Here is a 13264-nt window from a genome sequence, read left to right as displayed (position 1 = left end):
TTGTATAGAAAAATGAATTCAGACTTTTAAGGAAGTGTTTTAGAAGCATGAAATCCAAGGGAGGAAAGTCATAAAAGAGATTCTTGGTGGTCAAAAATAAATAAATAAGTAAAGTCATTGGATTTTTTGTGTATTTTTCTTTTCTTGAGTTCTTGTTTTAAGAATTAGGATCTGAAATGGTCTGGTACTTTTGGATTGAAATGAGCGAGAGAGGAATAGGTCTTATGAATGGGAATGAATGGATGAAGTAAGGGAAATAAGGACTCAAGGAGGCAGAGTTGTAATAGCAAACAGTGTGGCCAGGCCTGAGACATAGGCTTCCCTGGGAGGTAATGTTTGAGCAAACATTTGGAAGAGGTGAGGGAGGTAGCTATGAGAATAATGTAAAGACGCCTCTAGCCTGTGGGGGTGGTGGCATCAAGGCTCCCATGTGCTAGCAGAGCATCAGGGAGGTCAGTGCAAGTCTGGAACAGAGTGAATAAGGTGAGAGGTGGTAGGAAATGAGGTCACAGTGGTGGGTGATGTCTCATAGGTTTGGGGATGTACCTCGCAGACTCTGTAAACACGGAAACCATCTCATTGACCCCCATTGTGCTCCTCTGGACACCTGAGGATCCAGAGAACCCAAGTTCCCACTAGAACATTTTTAAGAAATTGGCCTCTTAATATTCAGACAAGATTTCCAGAAGCTTCTTTGGGGACTGTCACATCCCGCTGTGGCCAGTTCCCCTGCACTACACAAGTGCTGTTTGGTTTGCTGTAGTCGAGAGAAATGTTATCTCTTTATATCAGGATTCCATCGAATAAGATGAACTTCATCTCTCACCAATTTTTTGTGTTGGATGATGGCATTTGGGTTTTGTCTTAAGATTTGAAACACTGGTAGCTATGATTCAGTTTCCTTGGAAGCAGTGGCGATTCAAAAGGTACTTATCCAAGAGCCACTTCCCAGGATAGAAATATGCTGCTTTATTAATACTGATCCTTAGGACAGCCTCGCAAAAACTTAGGTTTGTGAAGTACTAAACAATTTCCAAAGCAAGTTCATTCACGGAGAGTCACCTGACGGGTTCCACCAGCAGCAACATGAAGTGGGAGCCTCCTCATTCTCTATTGTTTCACAGGAGGAAGTCTATCTTGTAGTACTTTTTCCTTCCCGCTGAAGATCACATTTCTATGTTATGTTCAGAGCATACTGTTGCCAAATATTCAGGAATGCAGATGCCCAACCAGTGCTCCAGTTAGGGGAGTTTTCAGGCAAATTCATTTTCGCTGCCAGCCCTGCCTTCTGCCTCTTTTGGCTGTGAGAGAAGAACTGGGGGATGCGGGGCCTGGCAAAGGCTAGGGAGAGTTTCTCCTTAGACCTGTGCTAGAGAGTGTCACCTTTATATTTCTGGTCATTAAGCAAGTATTTGATTTGCTTAGAAGTGTTGAAGGGAACTTCCCTGGTAGGCCAGTGGTTAAGACTTCACCTTCCAATGCAGAGGGTGTGGGTTCGATTCCTAGTCAGGGAGATAAGATTGCCCCATGCCTCGCAGCCTAAAAAATAAATAAATAAATAAATAAAACAGAAACAATATTGTAACAAATTCGATAATGACTTTAAAAATGGTCCACATCAGAAAAAAATCTTAAAAAAAAAAACAAAGAAATGCTGAAGAAATAGACCTTCATCATCCCTGTAGGAGTTTTACATGCAGTTGTTTTTAGTAATTTTACTTTTTCAATAAGGCAGGGAGAGAAATTTGTTTAGTGATTCCAAAATAGACCACTTGCCTCCTGCACAGCCAAACCAGGCACTCAGGATGACTTCTCAGAATTTTCCTGTGTATTTAGCGTTGCTTTCATATTAAAGCCCCCTTTCAAAAATTCCCCAGGCCACACAGAAGCACGAGCCTGGCAATAGCATTGGTGCCATCTGCTTACCTTTCCTTACCTGTCCGAGGACCCCAGGGTTTTACTTGTTTTTAATCACTTAGCTCTGACTTTTGGGCCCTGTTTCCTAGTTGCTAAGGATGGCCTATGTTCAACCAGGGTGCTCTGGTTTGAGTTGACCAGGAGACTGTTGAGCTGGGTCCTGGCCTCTGTGTGTTGATAAGGACTTAATGAGGACCCAAATTCACAAGTGGTCTCTCTTTATATCTCAGGCTACGACAGCCATGTGCCCAACATAGATGAGGAAATTGTAGATTGATTGCTCTTTATTTCCATATCATCACCTCAGAAATCATAATTCACTCATCCATTTAGTCATTGGCCATCTCGTTCTGTGCCAGGCATGGAGCTTGCACGTGTGCGTCTTCAGTTGCTTCAGTTGTGTCCGACTCTTTGTGACCCCATGGACTGTAGCCCACCAGGCTCCGCTGTCCATGGGATTCTCCAAGCAAGTATCCTGCAGTGGGTTGCCATACCCTCCTCCAGGGGACCTTCTCCACCCAGGGAGCAAACCTGGGTCTCCTGCATTGGCAGGCAGGTTCTTTACCACTAGCACTACCTGGGAAGTCCAGGTAGCCCAGGCATGGAGCTTAGGCACTAGCAATAGAAGAGAAAATGAGACAGGCACTGTCCTTGCTTCCTGGAATTTATAATATGGTACACTGGAAATAGGAAGTTACTATGTGATCAGGATAGGTGATGATGAAGTTCTGGAGGTGGTGGGAAAGCAAAGAAAACAGCTGTGGGACTCATTATGCAGGCAGAATCAACAGACTGAAGAAGTTAGGCAAGATCACGTGCTTAATGGTGGATCAGTTGGAAACTCTGACCTGTTGACTAGCCCTTTGCTCTCCATTCTGTGGTTTCATCACTTTGGATGATGTATCTTTCCTTCTTTCTTGTATGTATTTGTATAAAGATATTTTTCTGATTCATTTGTTTTTCATCCCCTTCTTTCCCTAAATTTCCATATTTTCTCTAAACTGTAGGTCCTCTAAAAGAACACTTACTTTTTCTTTTTTTCCCCCTCTTTCCTCAACATTGGCTATTCTTACTATTTATTCATTCAGCAAGCATCTACATCTACGTGATAGCCATTGCATTAGGCCTGAGGACAATGATATGAAATCAGACCTGTCCCTGTCACTAGAGTGTTCATAGGTGGAAGGGGAAACTGACCTGAATTATAGAAATAAATGTACCTGTGTGTTATAGGAACTTTGAAAGAAGTATGTATGGGATAAGATGGAGGACAAAGGAGTGGTCAGTTGATTATAATATTGTGACCTGGAATAATGATTATCACAGTTGCTCATTGAGAGAGGCTATAAAGGAAAAGATCTGGGTGCTGAGGAAGAAAATAACAGGGAGCATATCCTTAGTTAGGGAGGTAGTGTTAGCATTGTAGTAATCATGATAATAATAATGATAATTATAATAATGACTACTAACTTTTATTGGACATTTAATGTATCCAATATTTCACTCAGCTCTGTATTTATATTACCTAACTTAATCTTTATAAAAAATCCTACAAGGCAGGGTTGTTCCTGTGTAATGACTGAGAAAACTAAAGCAAAGAGAAGCTATAAACATGCTCAAGATCACACATTGTTCCTTTATTCACTGAATAATTGAATTTATTGCACATCTATGAAGTTCATGGCACTGGCGGTTCTCAGATGAACATGGAATATTCCCTTCTCCAAGTTTCCTGGAGGAAGCATTTGTTAAAATAAGTCAGGCTTTCTGATGGAGGTGTGGATAAGGCACTATGGGGGAGCAGAGCAGGGAATTAACAGAGCCAGAAGTGGTGGAAGGCACCACAGAGGAGGGAGCATTGGAGCTGGACCTTGATGCTTGGGTTGACTTCAGAGAGGAAATGTTATGTGCAAAGGTAGAAAAGAGACATGAAATGATCTAGGATAGTCAAAAAACATCAAAGTCTGTGTGTGTCAGTGGTAGGGGAGAGGATGGGGAAGATGGGTTGGCAGGAGGTGAAGTGGGAAGGATTGATGACAGCCAGAATGTAAAATGCTGAAATCAACTTGAAGGTGCACATAGGAGGTCATGGATGGCCAGTGGAAGTGTTTAAGTAGGCTGATGCCATGATGGAATGAATGCGCAGCTTTCTGGAAGAAGTTCTTTGAGAAAGGAGGAACCTTACCAGACAGCAATGCTGACAATATCATTTTCAGTGATGTTAGATGAGTTTCTAACTTCCAGGATTATCTGTAAATACAGAAACACCAGAAATTTGCTCCACTGTGATTCTAGTAAGCTGAATGCTGTCCTAGTGCCATTTCATTTCTTCTTTTCCATATGATTGTGTTTGGCAGGTGCAATCAAGACAGTCAACGTGGGAGATGAGAACAGAGACATGACCAGTTCAAGGCCCTGAGAATCTGAACAGGAAGGAGCAAAATCTTTGAGACAGACCCAAAAACTGTTTCTCACAGTCACGGGTGGCTTCTAAGAAGAGGTGTATTGTCTTAAACATTTTACAACAATATTAAATGAATAGCTATAAAATGCTTACAGGAGTGCTTCAGGGCTCTGTTGTCTGAAACCCAGTATTAGAAAGGATGACAGAGGTCTGGGACTGGAGGAGAGTGTGGACCAGTCAGACAGATCAGATCTTGCTGCTGTGTGTCCTGCAGACTGACATCTAGAGCCCCAGTTGGGAGGTGCTGCCTACTTCCTGGAAATGTGGGAGTGGGCTAAAACCACTGAGGGTTACATCACTGTGCGAGCTGCCTTTCTACCCGTTGCAAGAGAAGTTGCCTTAGAAGTGGAACTTGATACAACTGTCAGAAACATCATCTCTTTCTCAGGCTTTCCCTAAGCTCTGGGAAACTTTTAAGGAAGGTGAACTTTCATCATAGAGTGAGCTAGTCATGGTTGGTTGTTTGCTTCGATAATTTGGTGAAAGTATTGATCAATGCTTTTTGAACTACAGTCTTCCCTCCCTAATTCTAATCTGTACTCTTCATAGTAAATCAGTTTAGAAATGCCAATGCAGCCAAAATGACCTTGAGACAAGAGTTACTGGTCAATCACTTTGAAATGAATTAATGGTGTATTCCCAGGCTTTGCTAGCTGTGAAGGCTGTGATGATGACATTGATCCAAATTAGTGGTATGACAGATAGACTCTAATTCTCAGGATCATATACTAGCATCAGTTGGTCACTTCTTTTAACATCCATAGAAATGATAGCAGATATACTTTATATTTTACTGTGTCACTTTCCACTAGAAAATATTTTAAAGAGAGACTATAGAGGCAGTGTGGATTCTGAAGCCAAGCTGCCTAGTTCCCAGCTTGTCTACTTCCTCATTGTGTGACTTTGAGGACTCTTAACCTCTCTATGCATCAATTTCCTTATCTGTAAAATGGAGGTAATAATCATACCAACCTTCTAGACTGATGATAAGGATTAAATGAGATTTTGGACATATGTTCAGGCTGTGTGTTAGCCATTACTTATAATATTTATGTTAATAATCAGTCATAGGGAGTAGCCACCCAGAATTAACCATTTACTGTCTGAGCCTCACATTCTGGACTTTACTGAAAGGAAAGAAGTACACATTTGCTGTCAGGTACTATGATGGAGTATTATCTCATGTGAAACTCACTACAGTCCTGTCCACTAGATGGTTATCTCCATTTTAAGGATGAAGAAGGTATGGCTCCGAAAACTTAAATAACATGTCCCAGGTGGTATAGAGCTAAAGTGAACTTGAGCTCGATGGCAGTGCTCACGTTTTCTTTGTGTAATTTGTTCCTCCTTAGAATTCTCCAGGGATAAGTGGCAAACTCTGACCAGACAGAATTAAAGGTACACGTCAAAGCTGGAGTTTTCACAGTGTCCTCTGATCTCCTCTCCCTTCCTCTCCTGCAGAGGTTGCCTGAGATAATGTCTTATCTTTTGTGGTCCATCTTGTACTGTGCGACTGTGCTAAGGAAAGAGAGGCAGGCTGCATGGCCCCAGTTCTCCTCCAACCCTAGCCATGCCTCATATAATTCCACGCTGTCTCCTTTGTCATGGAACAGCCCACTTTCTCAGGAGGATTCAAAATACTCATACCATTACAGCTCTCAAGAGCACCAGAAAGGAGTCAAGACCCTCTAGAGTCTCTCTAACACTTCCAGAGAGCCTAGAATCTTCCAGAAGGTTAGAACCTTTGTTATTATGTCAAAGTCTCAGACATCTTTTGGATGCAATTCATGGATGTTTACACTGGAGAAGTTCTGAAAGTCTTCCTAACTGCCCGGGCGTCATTAAGATGCAGACAATTCTAAGATTGCACAACTCATCTTGTAAACGCATGGCTTATAAAGTCTCCACACCTTGGCAGTTGGAAAGAATATAGATTTGAAGATAACATTTGGGGACTTTATGGGAATCAACATCATTTTGTCTGTGTGCTCCAACCTTCACTTTCATCTGTGGTCCACCTCCCTTCATCCTGCATTACCACACCCCGAAATTATAGTTATTTGTAAGAGTATGGACTTATGTTCATATACATCAGGTTGTTTTTTCAATATTGGTTTCCAAGCCCATGCATGTAGAACAATTACCACTCTACCTCAAACTCACTGACTATGCAATCAAGACTCATTATTACCCCAGTTCTCATCCCATTCACATACCCTTTATGTCTCAGAACAACAGTAAATGGAGAGCAAGGTATATTGCAGGACATAAGGAAAAGAGGGAGAAGGCAGTGGCAGCCCACTCCAGTACTCTTGCCTGGAAAATCCCATGGACAGAGGAGCCTGGTAGGCTGTAGTCCATGGGGTCGCTAGGAGTCAGACACGACTGAGCAACTTCACTTTCACTTTTCACTTTGATGCACTGGAGAAGGAAATGGCAACCCACTCCAGTGTTCTTGCCTGGAGAATCCCAAGGATGGGGGAGCCTGGTGGGCTACCGTCTATGGGGTCGCACAGAGTCGGACATGACTGAAGCGACTTAGCAGCAGCAGCAGCAAGGAAATGAAGAAGGCCAAGGACATGCAGATAAATCTAAACTAAAGAGGGGGAAATTTAGGTGAAAATTTAGGGAATGGTATTAGCAATGGTTTCTTCTGAGAAGCTTTTTAATCTTTGATGTTTGTGAAATTTTATTTTGTTAGGTCTGTTCCCTCAATCATGATCCCTTGGGTCTGGTGGAAAGCTATAATTTTTGGAAAGCTCATTTCTGCAAAAACTTATGGTTATGGAGGAAAATCAATGTTTTTAAGTCCTTGAATCAAGTCTAAAAAGTCTGTTTGGATATTTAGTGTATCATAAAATGTAACATAGAAAGACATGTAGAATAGCAGAGCTGGAAAAGATCATGGAGACCATGCGGTCCACTGTACCCCTTTTAGTGATAGGCTGTGAAGTCAAGGGGAGCTGAATGATTTTTGCAGGTTATATGATGATAAGGAGGGGTAGAGAGGCTGAACTGGAAGAGACCTAAGTATAACTCCTAAGGCAGTATATTTTCAAAATTATTACAGGTTACTAATTATTTGGAAGCATCTGAGCCAAATTATGAACCATGTCTTGTGAGAGAATCTTAGCAAGAAGAGACCTTAGAGATCATTTAGTGCCATCTCTCTCCAGCTGTAAGAATCCTCTTGGTGGCATCCTTTACAGATGTCCACTAGTCCCTACCAGCTTAAATCTGATGCTTGGAAGCTCAGTGCTTTATAAGGCAACTTGTTTTGTCTTTGGTTATCCCTACATATTGGTAAATTTATCCCAACTAAAGGTCACATTTCTATTTTTAAAGTGCCAGTCCAGAAGGAGTGAGTGTGGCCAGAAGGAGAGGGAATGGTGTTAGCAATGGTGTAGAGTTTTACTCTTTTTCTCATCTTAAAATTAGAATAGTAATGCCTATCTTACAGTGTCATTGTGAGGATTAGTGAAGTGAAGTTTCTCAGTTGTGTTCGACTTTTTGCGACCCCGTGGACTGTAGCCCACCAGGCTCCTCCGTCCATGGGATTCTCCAGGCAAGAATACTGGAGTGGGTTGCCATTTCCTTCTCCAGGGGGTCTTCCCAACCCAGGGTTCAAACCCAGGTCTCCCGCATTGCAGGCAGACGCTTTAACCTCTGAGCCACCATTGTGAGGATTAGAGGAGCAGTTTATAAAGCATCTATCATAACAGCTGCTTCAATAGGTACTCAAATTGTAGTTATTGTTGGCTTTTATCATCTTGATCCTATTTTTTGAAATTATGCCCTTTGGAGCAACATAGACTATGTCTAATACCGCAAATATTTGAAGGCAGTTAGCATGACCTCTAAGCCTTCTTTTCTTCAGACTAAATATTCCCTGATTCTTCTACCACTCTTTCCTGTGATGTATTTTGGATGCCTCCATTGCTTTCATTCCCGCCTATTTGTCAATTTCCCCCTTAAAATGTGGTGGCCAAATGTGGTCAGTCCGATGTGCTCGACAGTGAAATAATTACTTCCCTTGATCTGGACTTTGCACTTCTCCTACAGCAACCTAGATTTATGTTAGCATTTTTGGAGGCCAGATCATACAGTTGGCTCAAGTAAAACCGTGTTCTACTATCCAGAATGTTAGTGATGCCTCCCAATATTGTGTCAACCACAGATTTGACAAGCATGAATTTACATCTTCATCCAAGCTGTTGATAAAAATGTTGAACAAGAGAAGGCCAAAGGTTGAACCCCCAGATTCTTCACTGTATATTGACATCCATCACTGGTTGGTGACATTGTTTCACCAGCTCCAAGTCTATGCACCTATACTAACAAAAATAACTCAGTGAGATACAGTCATTCTTTGTGTTTTTGAAATTGGATATTTAATTCATCTAAAGATAAAATGCCATTCTTTTATCAAGGAAGACAGGTTTTGAACCCATAATTAGGAAAATGTGAATTCAGAAAGTAATTTCATGTTTGAGTTACTATGTAATGCTGAAAGAAAAAAAATCATCTTCTTTTAATGCAAAATGATAATGCTTGCTTAAATTTGTTTATTTTTCCAAAATGTTTTGAAATTACTCTCTGGGTCTTGGGGGAGGAGGCTGGAGAATTTGCAGATTTCATATGTGGGGGAAAAAGAGATTTTTTAAAAACAGCATAACTTTTAGGAGTTTCTTCCATCTCTGAAGGATATCACAGAGACAAAGAGATCTCTTTAAAATGTTGGTGGGGATGTGTGTGAAGTGTATTCCTGGTAGTCTTTTTTATTCTTTTTAATGATTTTCAGACAACATTCCTAGACTTTTTGAGGGGATAGGTATTTCTCTCTCTCATTTAACATGCTTCACTCTGAATAAATCAAACCAATTTCTTTGTATCACGTTTCAAAAACTTTGAACAAAGGTTTTCTTGGTTTTCATGGTGAAGGTAAAGAATTGTTATGGACATATCATTTGAGCCAAAGTGCTCAAAAACTTGAAGTTCATTTCTTAGTACTTTTCTTCAAGGGCTCATTCAATGTCTTCTCAAAGACTTTGATTTCCAGCGTATGTTCCATGCTTGTGGCTTTATTCTTAATTCTGATCCTATTTTTCTACCCTATAATCAAACAGGTACCTTAATATCTAACGTTATCTTAACATCTCTTATTGTGAGCATACTTTGAGATTTTAAGGTAAACAGACAAGAGAGTTCACACTCTCAGAATTCACCCAGGAAATAAAAGATAAGATTTCATCATACTGAATATTTTAGGAATGTCATTTTATAGTTTACTCATTCTTTATGGTTTACTGTGTGCCTACCTTATGCTGGGCACTGATCTCGGCAACAGAGACTCAGTGGGGAGTAAAGTCAAATTTAGTCCCTTCTCTCATTGTGCTTATATTCTAGAGGGAGCAACAGATATTGGTCAAATAATCGAAGACAATTGTGATCTTGTGTAAAGTGCTGCGAAGGAGGGGGAGATGGTGCTCATTCTTGGAGAGGTCAGGGAAGGTGTTTTCACGTAATGCTCGGTTTGTGATTTGAAGGTGCAGGTAGGGAAAGAGCACAGGTAGCAGAAACAGCATGTTCAGCTCTGTACCGACATATGGAGCACGTTCAGGATGAGAGCAGGGAAATTCCTGCAGGTGGAGTGAATCACAGAGAGCGAGAGTGAAGGTGGTGTGAGATGAGCTGTGGAGGTCAGAAGGCTCTCATGCAGGCCTTGAAGATCAAGGAGAGAGTGCTGTTAGGGTCTTCTGAACCATGAGAAGCCATCTAAGCAGCTTGGAGAGGGTGGGCAATGTAGAGGGATCTGTGTGTTATGTGCTTGGTTTTGCCTTTTGAAAAGATGACTGTGGCTGTAGTATGGGAAGGAGGAGGAAAGGAAGTCAAAGTGAGTGACAGGGGACCGGTTTGGAGAGTTCTTGCTGAATCCAGGAAAGAAGATGATGATGGTTGGGTAGAAGTTGGTGGAAGAAGAGACAGAAAGAGGAGAATGATGCTTGCATTGAATTTATGGTACTTGGGGACTCCACGTGGGGGGTGATAGAAAAGAGATGCCAAAGGGAACTCAAGAAGGGTTTAGACATTTTATATTATTGTCATGAACTTAAAGAAGATTATTTTTAAAATCATATGGCTCTGTTGGTAACCTTCACTAGCACAACAGAAATAGTAAAACAAAAGTCAGAAATCCTTTTGTGCCTGAGATCTATTAGTAACAAAATGAGTGACTGTGAACAAGATGAAAAAAATGTGAATATCTTGAAGGATCTAAACAAAGGATTTAAAAATAATACTTGCAATGTTTACTTCATCACAACCTCATGCTAAGACCTAGAAAAATGAGTTTGTTGAGGTTCACTTTTGAAAGAAATAATGATTATCTTTATTTTCAGTATTACTTTTCATTTGATTCTTTATACCTCTAGTTCCCATAAAAATAACTCAAGCATATCCCTGTGCTGCCACCCCAATACAAATCACTATTTCCTTTCATCTTACTTTAACCAACCACAATATTTTCCCATGTCAGAAAAACCTTCCACTATATAAGAAGAGCCTTTGGATCATGTGTGTGTGTGTGTGTTTAAACCTGTTCATGCCTTTGGGACCCCACGACAACACAGTCAGCTCACAGTCTAAACCAGCTGCCCAGCTGCCATCTGGACTCTGGACAGACTGTGTGGTCAGGATTTAGAAATCAGAAACCTGGGAAAGGTGCAAAGTGATGGACACAACCACCCCCACCACCATATATGTTATCACCATCATTTAACACATAGTGCAGGAAATCCTGTTCTTTGCAGAAGAACTTCAAAGAACCACTTCCTGTTCTCCTGGGTACTGTTTATTTTCTTCTTTGCTAACCCCAAAGCACAGACAGATAGATATTTTTCCTCTAGTAAATTGCTAGTGACACTCCATTTCTTTCCTGTCATCCTCAGCCCACTGTCCAACTGACCTCTCAGATTTCCATACCCTTCTAGGCTAAAGAGCTGTACTTGGATGTTTTCAGTGGCCCACTGACTTATGTAACTTTGTCCGGTACTTTCTTTTTCTTTTCTAGGTTCTGAATTTCTCCTCTTGTTTCAGCCCTCTTATGCCTCAGTGTGAATCCTCTCTTCTTGCCCCAGTGACATTCTTTTCTAAGCATTGACTTATATACACTATCACACGTGAAATAGAAACTAGCATAAAGCTGCTGTATAGCACAGGAAGCCCAGCCTCGCACTCTGTGATGACTTAAAGAGTTGGGATGGCGGGAGGAGGGGGGCTCAACAGGGAGGGGATATACATATACATACATACATACATATATATATATAATTTGACTGATTTGCATTGGTGCATGGCAGAGACCACTGTAACACTGTAAAGCAATTATCCTCAAAAAAAAAAAAGGCACTGTCTTTTAAGCTAGCTTTATCATGCATATTTTACCTTGCGTACATGCTAAGTCATTTCAGTCATGTGCAACTCTTTGTGACTCTATGGATTGTAGCCCTCCAGGCTCCTCTGTCCATGGGATTCTCCACGCAAGAATAGTGGAGTGGGTTTCCCTCTTCCAGGGGATCTTCCCAACCCAGGGATTGAACCTGTGTCTCTTATGTCTCCTGAATTGGCAGGCAGGTTCTTTACCACTAATGCCACCTAAAAAGCCCATACTTTACCTTACTTTTGAATTTTAAGCAAAGAAGCCTTCACTCAAGTCACCAGAAATAAAGACAGGATGTTAAGTCACTCAAGTGACTCAGCTGTGCTGTTATTTTCTTCCCTACTTTATTCATGTATGTATGTATGTCTACTGAGTGCCTACTGTGCTCCAGTCCCCATGGGATAGAGTCATGAACACAAACATTGTATGTTCTAGAGGAAAAGACAGTGAACAGGTGAACAGGTGAACCAGTGTTGTCAGTATTCCATGATTCAACCAAAGTATTGGAGATTTATCTTATGGGAAAACAGTAGAGAGTTGTAACTCTCACTCTCGTCATTGAACCTCAGACACCCTGTTGTCTTTCACAGTCAATATCCTCACTCCCTAGGTTGTTGAGCTGGGTCACGCATACTCAGATTATGATTTAGAAAAGTAGTTTCCTGGGGAAAAAAAGAGGTGGTTACTCTTATAGGACTGAAAAAGAAAAAATAACAAGTGTGCTTGTCATTCAAAGCAGGGTGCTGAATGGCTTTTCACTAAATCATAATGTTATGCACTTACCACAGAAATCATTTTCAAATGGAATATATATCACCCCAAGTCAGAGCAGATATGCACTAAACCTCACATGGGGAGGTGGCAGGGTGATTAGTGAACTTCCAGGTATTTTCTTATGTGCTTTACTCTTAAGGCGAATAGTTATTTTTCATCTCCTTGAAGCTGTAACTTATAACAAAATAAATGGACCCATGGCTTGCCAGAAGCCATAACTCTGTATTTAGTTGACATGACCAGATTCCCCAGTTTGGCCTTTGAAAGCCTGAGAGCAGAATAAAGCATTAACCTCTTCTGACCCTTTCCCTTCTGTCTTCTCTGGGCAGAATATCTCGATGCATAACCCAGTTGGTGGGGCCATGGCGGGGCCTGGAGCTCACCAGCTCGGCAGCACCCGGATGCCCAACCATGACACCAGCGTTGTGATTCAGCAAGCCATGCCGTCACCCCAGTCCAGCTCTGTCATCACGCAGGCCCCTTCCACCAACCGCCAGATCGGGTAAGGAGATCTCCTTGGTTGTCTCTGGGTCCTGGCCGGAGCTCAGGGAAGCTTTTGGACTTTCTTCTGGCTTCTAGTCTGCAGGTTGGATAAGACAGAAGTTGGTTTTCCTGGCTGGTGTGATACTGCCTAGAGCTCAGAGTGATGTTTTTGATGAGAGACAGGTAGA

The 13264-nt window shown here is 41.5% G+C and overlaps 1 protein-coding gene across 2 annotated transcripts in view; it reads left to right on the top strand.

Moving 5' to 3' along the window:
- Positions 1 to 13264, top strand: part of CREB5 (cAMP responsive element binding protein 5) — a 442462-nt gene that overhangs the window by 163730 nt on the left and 265468 nt on the right. For both annotated transcript variants that reach the window (XM_040259717.1, XM_040259716.1), the window contains exon 5: positions 12923 to 13095. In XM_040259717.1, the coding sequence (XP_040115651.1) occupies positions 12923 to 13095 (173 nt within the window). The remainder of the gene's footprint in view (positions 1 to 12922; positions 13096 to 13264) is intronic.

The sequence above is a fragment of the Oryx dammah genome, unplaced genomic scaffold (assembly GCF_014754425.2).
Source record: "Oryx dammah isolate SB20612 unplaced genomic scaffold, SCBI_Odam_1.1 HiC_scaffold_18, whole genome shotgun sequence".
Lineage (NCBI taxonomy): Eukaryota > Metazoa > Chordata > Mammalia > Artiodactyla > Bovidae > Oryx > Oryx dammah.
The sequence above is the reverse complement of the archived record's forward strand: the minus strand, read 5'-3'. Positions and strand labels throughout refer to the sequence as shown.